This window comes from Choloepus didactylus, chromosome 8 (assembly GCF_015220235.1).
Source record: "Choloepus didactylus isolate mChoDid1 chromosome 8, mChoDid1.pri, whole genome shotgun sequence".
Taxonomy (NCBI): Eukaryota; Metazoa; Chordata; class Mammalia; order Pilosa; family Megalonychidae; genus Choloepus; species Choloepus didactylus.
Window position 1 is genome coordinate 81,041,390 of NC_051314.1, and position 18,113 is coordinate 81,059,502.

General features: G+C 45.4%; 1 protein-coding gene and 1 long non-coding RNA gene across 3 annotated transcripts in view; one reads left to right on the forward strand and one right to left on the reverse strand.

The window, feature by feature from the left end:
• The window catches only part of LOC119541429, a 130,135-nt gene extending 116,108 nt beyond the window's left edge, over positions 1 to 14,027 (reverse strand). The window contains exons 1-3 of the long non-coding RNA XR_005218269.1: positions 13,815 to 14,027; positions 2,560 to 2,678; positions 1,179 to 1,384 (exon numbers count right to left, since the gene is read on the reverse strand). This is a non-coding gene — a long non-coding RNA (uncharacterized LOC119541429). The remainder of the gene's footprint in view (positions 1 to 1,178; positions 1,385 to 2,559; positions 2,679 to 13,814) is intronic.
• Positions 9,050 to 12,433, forward strand: LACRT (lacritin). Of its 2 annotated transcripts, none has more exons than XM_037845380.1 (5): positions 9,050 to 9,178; positions 10,416 to 10,469; positions 11,231 to 11,344; positions 11,675 to 11,797; positions 12,300 to 12,433. In XM_037845380.1, exons 1-5 carry the CDS (start codon positions 9,121 to 9,123, stop codon positions 12,365 to 12,367), a joined length of 417 nt encoding a protein of 138 aa, XP_037701308.1. In that variant the 5' UTR covers positions 9,050 to 9,120; the 3' UTR covers positions 12,368 to 12,433. The 2 variants fall into 2 exon arrangements, with proteins under 2 accessions (XP_037701308.1, XP_037701309.1); XM_037845381.1 differs by having other exon boundaries at positions 12,304 to 12,416.
• Positions 14,028 to 18,113: the final 4,086 nt, after the last annotated feature.

An 18,113-nucleotide genomic window follows, 5' to 3' on the forward strand; every position in this document is an offset into this window, starting at 1 on the left:
TCCACCCCACACCTGAGACCCAGAACTGCCATAGTCCCTCTCCATGGAAGCTTCCCCACACTTAGTACTTTAGTAATCTCCAATTTCTCATCTAGATTCACCCTGCCATGGTTGTCTGAAAGTAGATTCTCCAGGGGTTCTAACCCCCACATGTCTCCTCATTCTTTCTATGGCTGTGCCAGATATCACCTGTGACATTAAACTTGAGTTGGGGCTAAAACTCTAATGAAGAGCTGAAAAATGACTCCCAGGGGCACCAAGATTGAAGTCTCCAGACTAAAACCTAAAGATAATTAAAAAAAAAAAAAAAAAAACTAATAAACTGAAAGCATCAAACTTGGAGTTTTGGTATGTTTTCCTTGAGGAGTGGTGGGGTCAGAAGCCTGGCCAGGAGCCCAGAGGATAGAGGATCCCCAAGATGAGGCTTCTTTAGGTACCCCAACTCTTCCCTCCTGCACCACAGTTTCCAGACTCAGCCTTCCCAGAAAGCACAGGCCCCAGAAAGTTTGATGATTCATACCTAGCCCCTTCATCCCCTTCACTCATATCTACAAAAGCTGGGCCTCAGTTCCCAAACTGGTCACCTCCTTGTTCCTGACTCTTCCTGTCCAATGCCATTTTACTGTGCACTGGAGTGTTGAGAGAGACTTTTCCCATTGTCCTGGAATTGGCAGGACCCACAGCTGGAAACCACAGGCCCTGAGTACCCCACATCCCATGGACAGTGCCTGACATCACCCTGACCCCCACCCTAGACACACTAAGATAGAAAAGCCAACTCAACCCCAATGAACCCTAGGACTATCATTCCCTGGGGAGGAGGGAGAAAAATGGAATTATTGGCTCTGTGGGGAATGCCATGCTCATACCAAAAAAGATTCTTCCTGAATGTACCCAAGGAAGAAAAATGAGAGACGCTCCTCCCACCCCACATTTCAAGTGAGGGGCTGTGAGAATCACTCATAGATGGGAGGTTCCGGTCCCAGGGGGGACTGAACATCTTCATTCCCATTTCAGCCACAGAAATGGGGGAGGAGCATGGAACAGATTGCTTTGAGGGCTACGCTAGCAATTGATGCATGTTGCTGGTAAGAACGCAGTCTCATGGCCACACATACCTGCAAGAGCTGAATATATAGTCAAGTCTAGCAGTAAGGTGATCAGAACAAATGATGTACCTGCAGCAATGTCTGTCCAGAGCAGAATAAATAAAGATGCTGGTGCCCACTTGCCTTTCGGGCATTTCTGGAGGCAGGAAGTGTTCCGTGGTAATCCATGGATGAAGTGCAAGAAAACATTGTGAGGGAAGTGGGTGATACTCCCAATCCAGTCTCCTGAGGCCCTTGGCAGACAATGAAGAGAACTCAGAAATTCCCATTGCTCCCTGTGAACGCAGTTAGAGGGGGGGTCAAGAGACAAAAGGCTACAGAGCATGCATCAGAGGCCAGAGGGTTGAGCTTAGGGACCACAGGCAGGGACTAAGGGAGCTGCCACTCTGAGGGGTTCCACAAAAATGGCAGGGGCTAGGGTGAGGCTGAACACCATCTATCTGGAGACCACCACACCCTGAATCCGTGGAGGCCCCCAGGCACTGATGAATACAGACCAAGCCAGAAGGAGTCAGGACCACTCCCCTGTCCTGGTGGAGATCAATTACCTGTGAAGATCTCCCATCTCCCCCTAGTTCAGGGCCAGACCCTGCCCCTTCCACGTCCCTCAGCCAAGAGTCTGCTGAGAGAGGAGAGGTAAGCTTTTAAACTGGATGGATCTTAATAACCAAAAGGAACTAAAAAACACGGAATCTGTGCAATGCGTCATTAAGAAATGAGAAAGGGAAATTTGACAGTGCATATTTGGAAGTAGTGTTTGCAGAAAAACAGAACCCCACCAAGTTCTGACTGTTCAATAAACTGTTGTTTCCAAAGATAAAATCAATCCACAAGAACCTGAATCTGCCGTTATGGAGATGGTCAAGGATTGAACCACCACTTCTGAAGAGATCTTCTCTCATGTCTATTAAAAATTCAGCTCTAATTCTTAAACAGTTTCAAAAAAGAAACAAAGAGAGAAGGAAAATGATAAAGAAAGCATGATTAAATGCAGACTACATTTGAAGAATGTTTGGTGAAGAGTTGTGGAATTTCTTTGTACTATTTTTTGTAAATTCCCTATAAGTCTGAAGTTATTTCAAAATTAAAAGTAAAAATATTACATAAAATATATAAAATATAAAAAGAAGGAAAATCAGATTTCACATGAAAGTCCAGATTTCCAATTTCGTTTGAACCTGATCAGGCAATGACCAGCTCGAGGGAGGGGCAGTGACCACTTTAGAAGGGGCAGGTGCACTCCAGTTTGCCCCAACTCCAGCCTTCCTCCCAACTCCTTGAGCCTGAACCGGAGGGACATTTAGTACTGCGCCAGCGCTGTTGTTTGCCTTACGCCTGGTCTGCCTGACTCACTGATGTCAGCTACTGGACTTCCGTAGGTGTTGAAATTTACAACCCCTACCCTGGCCTCTGACTCCTAGTCCTATACGGACATTGCTAGGTGAAGTACCTTGACCACAAGGGTGCAGTGAGGATTCCTTTTGCTTAGACCAGAGACAGGACAGAAGCCTGCTCCTCCATCTCCTTTGGTAGACTTGTCCCCTGGCTCCCTGGAACTCACCACTTCACCTGTGAAACCAGGGATAGAAAAAGAGAGCCTTTTGCCTTAAGGTCTGGAAAAAGCTTTCTGAAGCTGCACATACATATCTTTTTCCCTCTGGACCCCACCTAATGCCCACTAAACCTTCCAAAATCAAAAGGTTGAAAGGTACTGATTAGTTAAGAGTAGAGAAACTTCAAGTTACAGAGGCCTCATATTTAATGACAAAATGGAATTTAATATGCAAGCAGAGAAGTGGCTTACAGTTGTGGTTGATAACATAGGCTCTGGAGCCAGAAATCCCTAGTTTGAAATCTGCTCTGCAACTTACTAGTTGTGTAATCATGGGCTGGTTCCTCAACCTGCCTTTGCCTTAATTTCTCATCTGTAAAATGGAGGTATCAGTAGAACCTTCCCCACTGGGTTGTTATGAAGATTAGATGAAATTAAAATTTATAAAGCTCTTAGAACAGCACTTGGCACCTGTTACATGCTGTGTGTTTGTTAAACAGAACTGGAGTTTGAAAAAAATAATTCCACTCCATTGCTTTGTCAATACACCTCCCCCAAAGGCCAAGGTGAATGAATAGTCAAGGGCACCAGGGAAGTGAAGCAGTGCCCACAAGAGCTTGGCAGAAAAGACCAGCCATGTCTGAGGGTACAGCAGGCAGGGTAAGACAGCCCTCAGAGACACAGCTTAGGTCTGTGTCTTGCATGTGTGAACTGTCTGTCCCAAAGAGTCTGTGTCCCTTCCTTCCTTGGAGTCTCCTGTTACCCCTCCAACCCCCCAGACTGGGTCCAACACACGGGTGAAGGGAAACAGGGAAAAGACAGTCAACTAGGATCAAAGCAGGTAGGGTGTATCAGGTGGGGTGTATCAGTCGGGATCTTGGCAGAAAACAGATGACACACTCAGAAGGGCTTTTTTAAGGGACTCTTTAAGAACAAAAGGTATTTGCAAAGCTCCCTTGAGGGCCTGGGGGAAAACGTGGAAACATTAAAATTTCCCACCTGGGGAATTCCTGATATTCTCGTAAGTATTGGGGACTACCATTGTAGTGGGCCAAGTCCTCGATCTTGAGGCTTGCCCTTGTGAAGCTTGTTATTGCAAAGGAGAGGCTAAGCCTACTTATACAGTGCCTAGGAGTCACCCCCAGAGAACCTCTTTTGTTGCTCAGATATGGTCTCTCTCTCTAAGTCCACTCAGCAGGTAAACTCACTGCCCTCCCCACTACACAGGACATGACTCCCAAGGGTGTAAATCTACCTGGCAACGTGGGACATGAGTCCCAGGGATGAGCCTGAACCTGGAATCATGGGATTGAGAAAGCCTTCTTGACCAAAAGGGGGAAGAGAAATTAAACAAAATAAAGCTTCAGTGGCTGAGAGATCTCAAACAGAGTCAAGAGGTCATTCTGCAGGTTATTCTTATGCATTCATATATATATATACACACACCATATAAGTAGGTTAGCCTCTCCTTTGCTGTAACAAGCTTCATAAGGGCATATATCCCTTTTTAGTTTTTAGTGTACTAGAATAGCTAGAAGGAAATACCTGAAATGGTTGAACTGCAACCCAGTAGCCTTGATTCTTGAAGGCAATCGTATAACTATATCGCTTATACGGCATGACTGTGTAATTGTGAAACCCTTGTGGTTCGCACTCCCTTTATCCAGTGTGTGGACATATGAGTAGAAAAAAGGGGGACAAAAAGTAAATGAATAATAGCAGGGGAAAAGGAGTATGAGATGTTTTGGATGCTCTTTTTTGCTTTTATTTTTATTCTTATTCTTATTGTTTGGAGTAATGAAAATGTTCAAAAATTGACTATGGTGATGAATGCACAATTATGTGATGATACTGTGAATAACTGATTGTACACTGTGGAAAGTGTACGGTATGTGAATATATCTCAATAAAATTGCATTAAAAATAATAAACAACCTGCATAAGAGAAAAAAAAGAGACTCTTTAATGAAAAACAGATTTACAGAGGTGTGAGTAAGGACTAGCAACAGCAGGAAGCCATTACCATCCCTAAAAGTGAGGTAACAGAGGGAGAAAGGAAATGGTGTTGCCTGAGACCACTTGAGAGATGGAGCTCAGGAACAGGGGCCACCAGACAGAAGCTACAGCCATAGGACCACTGCCAGGTCCATGCCACGGCAGCATGACAAATTATTTCAAAACTTAGTGTCTTCAAACAACATTTCTTGTCCTGGGAACCTGGACATGGCTTAGCTGGGCGCCCCTGGCTCAGAGTCTCTCACAAGGCTGCAATCAAGGTATCTGTTGAGGCTGCAGTCACCTCAAGGCTCAACTGGGGAAAGGTACACGGCCAAGCTCCAGCGCATGGTCGTCGGCAGGATTCAGTGCCTCGTGGGCTGGTGGACTGAGGGCCTCAGTCCCTCACCGACTGCTGGTTGGATCCACCCTCAGTTTCCTGCCACATGGGCCTCTCCATGGGGCAACTCATGCCAGAACAGCTTGCTTCACAGAGCAAGCAAGCCAAGAAGAGCTAGAGACAGTGTGTGTGAGCAAGACAGAAGTCACAGTCTTTTATAGCCTAACCTTGGAAGTGATACCCATCACTTTAGCCGCGGGAAATCAGTAGGTCAAGCCCACACTCAAGCAGAAGGTATTATACAAGGGCATGAATACCAGGAGGTGGGGAGGCCATCCTAGGCATCTGCCCACCACACATGCCAACGCAGGGAGGAGCAGGAAGAACAAATGCCTTGAGCTCTCTCTTCCCATGCTCTGACCTCCCACCAGTGTCTCCCAGGGGCCACACTCAACTAGAAGCTGGAGGGCCAGGGAGACCAGGTGATGGAGCCCAGACAAAGAACAGCTCAGAGCTTGGCAGAGACTAGATCTGAGGCAGGGAAGAGAGGAGGGTGTGATGGACAGAGAACAGAGACCCACCACCACATGAGAAAAGACACAGACAGGCAAACTGACAATCATCATGGAGGAGACCATAGAGGTCAGAGGTTGCCATCACAGAGGACAGCCCCTCTCCCAGATACGGGCTGTGTCTCTTCTCTTTAATATACATAGCCAATTCATTCTCAGGCCCTATAAATTGAGGTAACATTGAACCTGGGCCCTATATAAAGTAATAAAAAAATCATTTAGAACAAATGTCCTACCTTCCACCTTACTCCCTTTTATGTGAATACCTGCCTCTTTAATTTCTGATGCCAGGAGGAAGATTTAGAAAGGGAAAAGGCTGGGCAATGACATTTGGAAAGACCCTGCTCTCTGACAGTTCTAGTGTTGATGCCAAAGTTCCAATTCCTCAGAAAAAACTTGTGCAAATATCATGGCTTGGCCCTGTTGTTTTTTTTAATGTGTTCATGGAGACTGTTTGGGATCTAGAGTCAGAGCTTCTCCTTCTGCCCATGCAGTGTACATACGTGCACACACATGCAGGTGTACACATACTCACACATGCACATCAGGGCCTCTGACATTCCAGCTAAGGCCACCACTACCCTCAAAGCTCCCAGTCCCAAACCCTCAGGCAGGCAGTCAATTGCCAAGTCTTGTCCCTGCACTTATTTGATGCACCCCCTCTTCTTCACCCCCTGTCCACCAATAGATGTTATACAAATCTCAAATTCTTTAGCTCAACATTTATCTCAAGATACAGTTTGAATTCCTTAAAGATAAGGACCCGCCATATATGTCACTCTGCTGCCAGTGTCTGGCAAAAAGAGCATGTGTCAAACAAATGAGGCCTAACTTCCTGTGAAGGAAAGAATTTGGACCAGCCTCAGGAGCTTCGGAAACACATTCAAATATATCTGCTCATTCAATTTTTATGATAGCCCTGAATGATCATCCATGCGTCAGGTGCAAGAAGTAAGCCAAGTGAATTTTACCAAAATCACTCAAATACTTCAAACAGTGACACAGAAATTCATCCCCAGATCTTTGGACTTGAGAGTTCATGTTCCCTCTACTCTCCTGCTACCGTGTCATTGCACAGGTTCATAAGCTTATGCAGAATTCCAAAATCCAGAAAGCTTTGAAAACCAAAAGCCACCCAACTCATTTGGTGGAAAAATCTGACTTGAGCTTAACTCAACTGGTAACAAAACTTGACTTGAATTGACATGATGCTATTTATAGTCCTACTTTAGCTCACCTTACATAACTATTCATACGTTTTGTCACTAAAATAATATTGTTTGACAATGGAGTCTGACCCTGTCCTTATAATATACAATCCAAACCTCTAACACTTTTTAAAATTACAAAAGGTAGTGTTTCAAAATACATCTGATTCCAAGGGTTTCAAATAAGGGATTGTGAATCTGTACTTTAACTTTCTTATTTACTTATTCAAGCCCTTCTCACACGGGAAACTCCTTAGGACCAGGACAATGTATTTTTCATATTTGGGTCTGCAGGGCCAAGCCAAGTGGGCACATGGTAAGCACTCAAGAAATGTCTGTTGACTCTATCTCAGTCTATTTCACAACTGCCCTGGAAAGGTGGGGAGGGGAAGGATTATTCTCCAGAGAAGAAAAATTTAGGGCTCAAAGTAAGAAAGTAACCTCTCTGGAGTCAGACAGCAAATAGAGGTTACTGTCAAGACCAGCCCTGGTTCCAAGATCCCCCCAAGTGTTATGGAAGGATGGAAAGAAGGAAGAAAGGACTCCTCTGGGTCCCAGCCCACCAACAATTTTGGCTCTAGGCTGGAAACCTCAAGGCCCCGGACCATCTCAGCCCTGGAATCCCATCTAGGCTGGAGCCTCCAGCATCTTTGACCTTCTCAAGTTCCTCATTTCCCCCCCTCCGTCTCCCCCACCCCCAGACCTGTTCCCTGCACATTGAAAGGGAAACAGTCAGGCCTTCAGTCACAACCTAGCATCTGATAGTGCTTACAAAAGGGCCTATGCATCCTCTAGAAAGGTGGGCAGAGAGTCCTAAAATGACTCATTAAGATTTTAGCCTCAGCCGAGGAGGGCATCCTGTCCCTCCAATTGATACACTCTGGGCACTCATACTTCAGTATGGTTCATCGTCTCTGCATGGATGAGTTAACCTGCAGTGTGGGCACTTGCAGAGAAATGTATGGAAAAAATCCTTCCCAATACAATTAAACTGGCCTCCATACCTATTGTCCCATCTAATCCTTAAATAGGCCTTTAGAAAAATCAAGGCAGAGAAGCCCACAAGACCCAGCCTCAGGAGTCAGCCCCATCTGGTGCCTGGTTGAAGCCAACACTAAACAAATGGAGAATCACAAACTGGTATCCAGTGCTCTCTTCTCCACCCTTAGGTCCCTCAACTGGATCTTGCATCTCTTCTGCCCCACTCTATTTAGCATTTAGCACCAGCCTGAATCAAACCTACTCAGATGAGCCCTCATCAAAGAATAAGAACCCTACACATCTCCACCAAAATTTATTCTCTAAAAAAATGCCAGCCACATATTATCTCACTTAACCTCCATCACTATCCTGTAGATTTCATTTGTCCTAGATGACAAATGGAAATCTTAAAGTTGTACCAGTATATAAAAAAGCCAGAACTCAAAATCCAGGCCTCCTGAATAACAGTCCAGGGGAGAACTAAATCCCAAGTCAAAGACAAGCTTCTTTGAAATTATCTGCTTTTATGAATTATTTGCACCACGGATCAACTCCTGCCTTGAAGGGAGACCCAAGCTCCAATTTCAGTGATCCACTATCATCCTTTGGCCGGGAGATCCTCTTGGAAATGTGGGGTCATGTTGACTGAGCCTGAATACAGAGACTGACAAGGACCAACATGGGGCTGGAGGATTCTTCCTAGAGGATGCACAACTTCAAGAACAGGGGACAACCCCAGAGAAGGCACCAGCATGTTTGTGCCTAAGTGTGGAGGGAAACCTGCCTTCCAATCCATCAGGAGGAGGAAATAGCCATGAATTCAGTCGTCAGATGTTCTGAGTGTGGCCTCCCGGAGGAAAGGGCTGAAGCCCTCTGGGGAAGCCATCAAGCCCCTGAACTGAATCCTTTGTAGATAAAGCAGGAAGTGAACATCTGTTCTCCTGATCCCCCAATCTCCTCCTAAAGAGATACCAAGGCTAAGAGTTGTACACCAGCACGTTCAACAGGCACATCCCAGAATCTCCCCAAATCAAACTTGCTCTGCCTCCAGTCCCTGAGAGCTCTCAGAGACCCCAGAGGGTGGATGGGGTGGGGAAAGAAGGAGGGAGGAAATGGATGCCTGGAAGGCAGTAGGGAAAGGCTCCTGTCCATGACCTCCCTACAAGGATACCAGGTACCACCCAGCCCTTGTTGACTTAGCAGGTGACAGTGAGGGGAAGACAAGGAGGGCGTGAAAGCCACACCTCTCCAAATTTGATTCCCATTGGCCCTTGAGATCCTTAAAAGGGCCCAGCAGTTTCAGCACCTTATTCCCAGAGCCCTCTGAGGATTCTGCAGTTGTACTCTCGCCTTATCCCAAAGCATGAAATTCACAGCACTCCTCTTCCTGGCAGCCCTGGCCGGGACCCTGGTCTTTGCCCGTAAGTATGGCCCTTCCCCTGCACCCCACCAGAGTCCTCATTGTCCAGGAGAGACTTTAACTCCAGACTTCACTCTCTTTTTCTCAACCAGTGCCATCCTGGCTTCCTCTGCCTCTGCCAGTGACTCCTACTCCCCACTCTCTGCACATGGCCTCTTTACCCCGATGATCAGGTTGACCAGAACCCTCGGGCCCCTGCCTGCTCTCCTGGCCCAGCTCCTCACACACCTGCATGCCTCACACTCCAGCCACACTGGCCTCTGCAGTGCCTCTGGGCCATCGCATGTAGGTGGGCTGGTCATCCCCTGCACAAGGGTGCCCAGGCAAGGGGCAAGAGCAGGGGCTGGAATAGAGCCCATGTTCCATTTGCCAAGCACTGAGCCGTGGCCGTGGCTGATCTTTCAGGAGGAAGGGCTGCCTTTTCTAAACCTCACAAAAATCACCACTTGGGCTAGGACAGCCCTGCAGTTCCTTGAACTTCGGGACCTACAGTACTGCTCTTCCCTCTGCTTGGAAAGCTTTTCCTTTCCTGTCCCCTTTCCCCAACCAACTCAGACTTTCGCCTGGCTAATGTTTTTCCATCTGTCAAGTCTCAGTGAAAGTCTCAAGGCTCATGAAAAGCCTTCCATGAAGGTGTAGAATAAATTAGATCCCTGTCCGCCCTTGTCACAGCATCCTTTACTTTTCCTTTCTAGAACCATCACACAGGTAATTAAATAATTCTTTAATAGAATTTAAGATCCATCCAGGCAGGGGTCCTGTCTGCCATCTTCAGCACTATAGCTCCTTCAGTTAGCAGAGAGCTTTGCATAAATGCTGTTTTGAGAGAATTAAGGACATGCTGGAGTCCCCAGGCCACAAATTAGTCAGGCACAACCCATGGCCACAAGGCTAGCCTCCTCCACCACCACTGAGGAGCTGGAGCCTCTTCAAACATGGCCGGCTCCATGGCAAGAATCTCAGAGAACCCTCACGGGGGCAGAGACAAGTCATAAGGAGGTTCGTTTTCATAAGGATATCATACTTCTCGCAGGACAACCTGCTTCAAAAAACTGCAGGACAGTTAAAGTTAAACATCAGAATCACAGCCTCGGTGGACATACTGATGAAAGGCGTGCTGACCAGAAGGGAGAGTTATTCCCCTGAGAGCTGAGGTTTGGGAATGGGAGCAGGGGGAGTGGCTCCAGGTGGGTCTGCTCCAAGCCTCGCTCTTATCCTGCCTTTGTTTCCTGTTGCAGAAAATGCCACTTCTGATCCCACGGAGGCTGCACCTGCCCAGGACCCTGTGACCTGTGAGTCCTTCTCTCCCTCCTGCCTGTGCCCAACGGTCAGGGGTGTGGCCTGGGAAGGATCCAAGGGGGAGGATATCTGGGCCCTGCTTTTGGTGCTAATGGGGAGGAGCAGCGTTCTGAAAGAGGGGAGCATGAATGGGAGTGGGACAAGGCTAAGGAGGCAAGAGGATATTCCAGTGGGGCAAGGGCGATGGGGAGTGTGGGGGAAAGGTTTGTTGTGAAAAACAGGGGAGGCAAACATAAGGTTTAAGGAGAAGGGAAATGCCCCATGTGGTAGTAACACCTCCTCCCCAAACAACTTCCGTAATTCCCAACTCCTTAGCAAGGTGCCCACGGTCTGACCTCAGACCTCACTTTACAGCCCCACTTTCCATGACTCTCCTTCATGTCCCACCCATGTCAGCTAAATGGAACTTGTTTACATTCCCCACACCTGCCCCACACACTCCTTAGCCCTTGCCAACTCACCTCCTGCCCCCAAGAGAGCACCTTTAGAACATCCTCCCCTGCCAAACCCCTGCCTTCCCTGCCCGGATCCTTCCCCAACCCTGCCCAGTGGAAGTGGGTCTCCTTCCTCAACATTCCAAAAGGCACATAGCTCCTTGAAGCTCCTTCAAGAGGGCAGGATTTATGCCAAATCATTTCTGTATCCTGGCACTCAGCACATAATATGTATCCCGGGAACCTGCCACCACTCTAAAGGATGGGGGGGGGGGGGGACACTTTGACTTTGCTAAAACAACAAATTGGTGCATTTGTAGCTGAACCTGATGAGGAATCTGCTTCAACCACCGCCCCAGAGACGACCCAAACAGCCCAGAAGACCTCACGGGTGGCTCCAAGGAACCCAAGGAAGCAGGCAACAAGACTCCTGAGTAAGTCTCTATAACCTAGAGAAGTTTCTAGCAGCAGAGCTGCAAGACACCTCCATCCACAGAGATAAACACAGGGAGAAGCAGACATAACTCACATGTACACCTGATCGCATAGACACAAATGGGGGTGCACGCTGCACCCACACACAGGGTTACTGCAATAGATTTTGCTGCCTACCCCACACATAGTTTCTGTCCTGGCCCATAGAAACTGGGCCCCTCGGCAAAGCTTCTCCACTTCAGGGATTCACACAGGGACAATGACTGGGGGAGTTCTCGTTCAAAGATTTGGCTTTTCTACTGATATGATTTCTTCTGCTCCAAAATTAGAAGCCTCCATAGACAAAGGCCTCTCTCTAACAAGAAACAATTTTGAAGAAGCAAGAAAAACCTTTGAAGGAGCAAGAAAAAGACTGCATGAAAGAATTAAAGACGGAGAACATTTTATTGAAGGTGAGGCCTTGTCTTGGGAGTGTATCCCAAGACAAGGCCTGTGGGAACTAGAATACTCACCACCCCGCCATCCAGGGGTAGGGGGTGGGAAAGAACATGCCCCCAGCTCTACCCCCACACAGGAGACCTGCTGCAGCCCCTCTTCCTGCAAGCTTCCCTCAGTTAGTACTTTCAAATGCCGCCAGGTCCTCAGACAGCTTCACACTGCCATGGCTGTCTGATATTAGATTCTCCACCAGGTCTAACCCCCTTCCTTTCCACTGTAGAGCCTGCCTCTTCCTACTCCTTTCCTTCTGTCAATGTGGGGGAAGAGGGTAAGTCCTTCAGCTTCCACTGAATGAAACTTCCATCCCTCCTACATCTATCTGTGTAAACCCCTCCAGGGGCTCGGTGAGGCTGGAAAGCAGGAGACAGAGTTGAGGAGGAACGGAAAGGGTGGGGCTAGTGCCTGGGGCCCTTAACGCCTCATTCTCATCATTTCCTTTCTCAACTTTCCTTCTAGATAGAGCCAAGAGTGCAGGAAGCCTGAGGGACCCACTCAATTTTGGCAATTTGCGGCTGAGGCGCTGAAAAGAATGGGGTAGCTGCACGTAAAGCTTTAAACATACTTGTAGCCTAGAGATATTAAACCTAAAGAATAGAACTTGGTGTGTGCCTGTGTTCAGTGCAATGGGCCCTAAGGAGAGGTGGGGGAGAAAAGCCCTGCCCGGAGCCCCCCTGAGGTGCGGGGGGATTGCCCCTCCCCCACCAGGACCCGGGCCCTCCTCAGGTCACAGCCTGTCTTGAGGGCACAGCCTCTAGGGAGCCCTCTGATTCACACTGAGCCATACCCACATGTGCCTGCTTTCCTGTCCAAATGCCACTCCAGTTCTGGTCCCCCTCCTTATGCTTTACATGTGGTTCCTGGTGACATTTGAGCATTTCCAAAAATTAATTCAGCCTCCAAAGAGACAGGATTTATCATCCTGAAAACAGTCAAAGCCCGGACCATTGCTATTAAAGCCACTCTCCAGGGAGTTTATTAAAAATTTATCCCTCCTGCCTTCTATTCATACTTTCTACAGTGGTCCAGAGTGAAAGGCAATGGTGAATTGAATCAGCTCAGTGAAATAATGAGTCACTGCACTTGACTGAAAAGATCAATCGAATCCATTAAAATCACCAAGGTGATGTGGCCCATGTAGACACAGTTGACAACTGTGTTTTAGATGTGTGAATTACCTTCCTTATCTGACTAAAATGTCCCAAAGGATTCTACGTCCCCTCTTCCCTCTGCATCCCTCAGTTCCCTCCAACTCTGCCCAGGCAGTGCTTGGCACACAGGTGAACAGGAAGAATGCTCCTGACTTGGGGGGGAGACAGAGAACAACCAGACTGGAGCCAGCAGGACCCCTGCCAGCCCTCTGCCCGGGCCAGGCACATGGCACATCTGCTCCCCAGTCATGGATTCTAGACTGTCCTTCCTCCCATCCCACCTGATTCCCTCTCCTTCTGTCCAGGGGATGGGAGGCATTCTGCCTGCATTCTGTTGTAAAGAATGAAGAAATACACCTCCCTATTCACCTTCCCACCATCTCACACCCTCTGTTTCTGTGGCTCCACCAAGGAGGGCCCTAAGGAAAAAGATCCTCCAAACACAGACCACAATCAACACAGAGTAAACAGAGCTTTTCACACTTAAGGGGACTGCCTCCATAGAGGTGGCTGGATAAATGCCTGTTTCATACTATACAGTTTACCATGAAATCCAGGACACTTTAAAGTGATAGGAATGAAGCGAAGATGAGTGACGTCATCAGAGGGTCTTGTGCACCTCTGCAATCTTTGGAGTAATTTGCTTCAGATTTATTTAAAAAAAAAAAAAAAGCAGCAGGGTTTGAAGGCAGAAAACAAGACAAAATGAACACTCTGCCCCACCCCCAGCCCATCACTAGGGAGGGGGCCCACGTATTCCACCCCTCCCCAGAGTACGGAGCCCCACCCCCACCCCACATCAGCCTAGGGTCAGACTTCCCACCCTCAAACTCAGCCCTTCCGGGGATCCCAGGCATCTTGGTTTCCAGCTTCCTTGATCACCTCACACTGTCTTCTAAAAGTCTTGTTGCCCCAGCCTTGGCTGCAGTGACACAAGAAATCCAGGAGACCCAGGGGCAGCAAGTGAAGGGCGGGAGGATGCGGGTGGGGGGCCAGAAGCCGCCAGGACGCCCCTCCTGGAGCCCCGGGGGCCTGGCCCCCCTCCTCCCGTCTCCACCTGCTGCGGGCCCCGCCCCCGCTCCGCCTCGCCGGCCTCCGCCCCGCCCCCGACTCCTCCCCCCCGTCCCCCCAGCCCGGCCAGAACCGCCCCCGGGACAGAACGACGCGGAACCCCGGGCGCCTGGGTCCCCAGCATGATCCTCGGTGAGTGGGCTCTGCGGCTCCAGCCTCCTGGGTCCCTCTCAGTGGGTCACCCCCCAACCTCCCGGCACCGCGGGGACTGCGGCCGCCCGTCAGCGACCGGTTCCCCCTCCCCCTTCATCTGGCTCCACATCTGGGGTCCCCGAGTCCGCTCTTCCTCAAGCTGCCGCTGCTCCCGGTAATCTAGGGAGGGTAGAGCAGAGGGTGAGACCCTCACTCCGTAATGAGAACATTACATGTAGCTGTGAATTTATGTGTATTATTTATTTGTATGGGTACGTACGCATTTTTCCTAGCTTTGAACATAGAGAGGACCTGGAAGCAGCGACATCCCAAGAACCATGAGCATACCTAGAACTCATATCTTGATTTCTAAATACCATTAAGAGAACAGAGGTCCTGGAGAAATGGCTGGTACCAGGGCTAGAGTAGGGAAAGTACAAGATGAGCCTGGAATATGAGCCTGAAAGCAAGAAAGTGCTCAAAGAATGATGAACACTATCCCATTTCTGTCAAATTGTCCCAGACTAAAGACAATTTGACAGTAATAGGATTATAATAATAATAAATAATGATGATACTGCTACTGAATAAATCCACTGAATAAATAAGAAGCCATGAGTCCGTGCTGATAGCAATAAATGAATAAATGGGGAAGTGAGAAAGATTTTCCTTACAGTAGAATGCCAGCTAATGAATATAAAAGAAATAATTTAACTAGAAAATCACAATTTAGGAGCCATCATAGTAATAATTAATTTAAACAAGAAACATAAATGGACACTAAAACAAATTGGTGAAAGTCTGATGAGGACCAGGATATTTACAAAATCTCAAAGTACCACTCCACAAAAGTATTAATGACAAAGGGAAAGAAAGTAACATCACAATGGAGAAAACTTGCAGGCATCACCTTTAATCCATGATCAAAGTTCATATCACAGTTAAATGAAACAAATCAAAATCTTACACCATCTGATCGGATGTAATGTGAATAATGTGGTATCACTTCTTGATACTCCTGCCAAACCTGAATAATTAATCATGAGGAAGCATCAAGCAAACCCACTTGGGGACATTCTATGCAATAATTAGCCCATAATCTTCAAAAGTGACCATGTCATGAAAATCAAGGAAAGACTGGGAAACTGTGACAAATAAATGCCATGCATGATCTTAGACTATAAGGGACATTATTGGGACAACTGGCAACATTGAATAGGGTCTGTGGTTTAGATGGTAACAATATATCAATAGTATATCAGATGTTAACTTCCTGATTTTGATTATTGTATTGAGATTATGATGGAGAACATCCGTGTTTGTAGGAATTACACAAAATTCAACAGAAAAGCAAAAATGTTACACAGAAAGATGGAAAGTCAAAAGATGGGCAGAAGTTTAGCATGAAAAATTTTTAAAAGCAGACTGTTGATCTTAATATCAGACAAAGTTTATTTCAGGATGAAGTGCATTAGCTGAGACGAAGATTTTTATGAATATTTATATTATAATCCACAATAAAAATTTAACCAACAATCCTATCTCTGCACCTTCAAAAGAGCACCAGAACGATAGGAAATGCAAGGATATTAGTAGTTGAAGAGGTTCTAATCAAACTGTCTTGTCCATGAAAAATGAAGTAAACAAACAAAAAGAAGTGGCTATAGAATCAGTAATCTAAACAGTAAGATAGGGCTATTTTTCCAATTTTATTGAGATATATTCACATACCACACAAACCATCCAAATTATACAATCACTGGTTCACAGTATCATCACATAGTTGTGCATACATCCCCATGATCAATTTTAAGACACTTTCATTACTCCAGAAGAGAAATAAGAATAAAAAATAAAACCCAAATACCCCTTACCCCTTATCCTGCCCTATAGTTGACACATAGCATTGGTGTAGTAAATTTGTTACTGTTGATGAAAGAGTATTAAAATACTGCTATTAACTATAGTCCATAGTTTGCAGTAGCTATGTTTTTTCCCTTATACCCTCTATTATTTTTTTTTAATTTGTAGTAGTTTATGCAAGAACTTATTTATATTTGTAGTGCTAATCCGTGACATACATGACTTTAAAAAACCACTTTCAATAAAATTCAACTACAATACAGCACTATTACTTACAATCTCAATAATGAGCTTCCATCACCTCTATCCATTCCCAACATTTAAGGTCAAGCTCGTTAACAATTCTGTACGAAATAGGTAACCATAGAGCTATATTTAAAACTCCTTAAAAGAAAGAATATGCCTTTGATTCCAAAAACTAATAGAAAAGTTATCAAAAATTACATAATGATAAACAACCACAACAATAGTAATGGCTACTATTTCTATAGAAATTTAAAATGTGCCCAGCACTATTCTCAGTACTTTACAGCTTTTAATTCCTTTAATCCTCATAACAGTTCTATGATGAAATTTGATACATGGAGAGAGAGATTAAGTCACATAGCTAATACGTGGTGAAACTGGGATTTGAACCCAACCAGTCTGCCTTCAAAGTCTATACTCTTAACCAATACTTTAATAAATTCCAAAATGTAGATATAATGCAAATGACTTATCTGATCATAAATCAATAAAACTAGAAATTAATAACAGAATTAGATAATCCAAAAAAATTCTACCCATATGGAATTTTATAACTCTCTTAACTTGGATTCAAAGAAAATTACAAAAACAAAATTACTGAATATCTAGAGGTCAATAAGAAAGAAAATACATTAAAAAATGCTAGAGCAATGTTAAAATAATATCAGAAATGAAAAGGGGGACATTACTATTGACCCCACTGTAATACAAAGATGATACCATGAACAAATGTATACCAGCAAATTAGATAACCTAGATGAAATGGACTAATTCCTAGAAACACACAAACTACTTACCCTGACTCAAGAAGAAATAGAAGATTTCAACAAACCAATAACTAGTAAAGAGATTGAATCAGTAATCAAAAATTTCCCAATAAAAAAAAAGCCCATTACCAGATGACTTCAGAAACATCCCAAGAAAAATTAACATCAGTGCTTCTCAAACTCTTCCAAAAAACTGAAGAAGAGGGAATGCTCCCAAATTCATTCTACAAGGCCAACATCACCCTCATACAAAAGCCAGATAAAGATACCACAAGAAAAGAAAATAGAGACCAATATCTCTTATGAATATAGATGCAAAAATCCTCAACAAAATACTAGCAAACAGAATCCAACAGCACACTAAAATAATTATACACCATGATCAAGTGGGATGTTTCCCAGGTATGCAAGCATGCTTCAACACAAGAAAATCAATTAAAGTAATATACCACATTAATAGACGAAGGGAAAAAAACACATGACCACCTCAATCGATGCAGAAAAGCCATTTGACAAAACCCAGCACCCCTTCTTGATAAAAACACTTAGAAAACTAGGAATAAAAGGAAACTTCCTCAACATGATAAAGGACAAATCTGAAAACCCACAGCTAACATCAAACTCAATGGTGAAAGACTGAAAGCTATCCCCCTAAAGAACAGAAAGAAGACAAGGTTGCCCACTATCACCACTGTTATTCAACATTATACTGAAAGTTTTAGCCAGAGCAGTTAGGCAAGAAAAAGAAATAAAAAAACATCCAAATTGGAAAAGAAGTAAAATTTTCCCTATTTGCAGATGGCATGATCTTATATATAGAAAATCCTGAAAAATCCACAACAGAGCCCCTAGAGCTTAACAGATGAACCCTGCAAAGTGACAGAGTACAGGAACAACACCCAAAAATCAACAGTGCTTCTATACACTAGCAATGAACAACTGGAAAAAGAAATAAAGAAAAAAATTCCACTTACAATACCAACTAAAAGAATAAAATATCTAGGAATAAATCCAACCAAGGATGTAAAGGACTTATACACAGA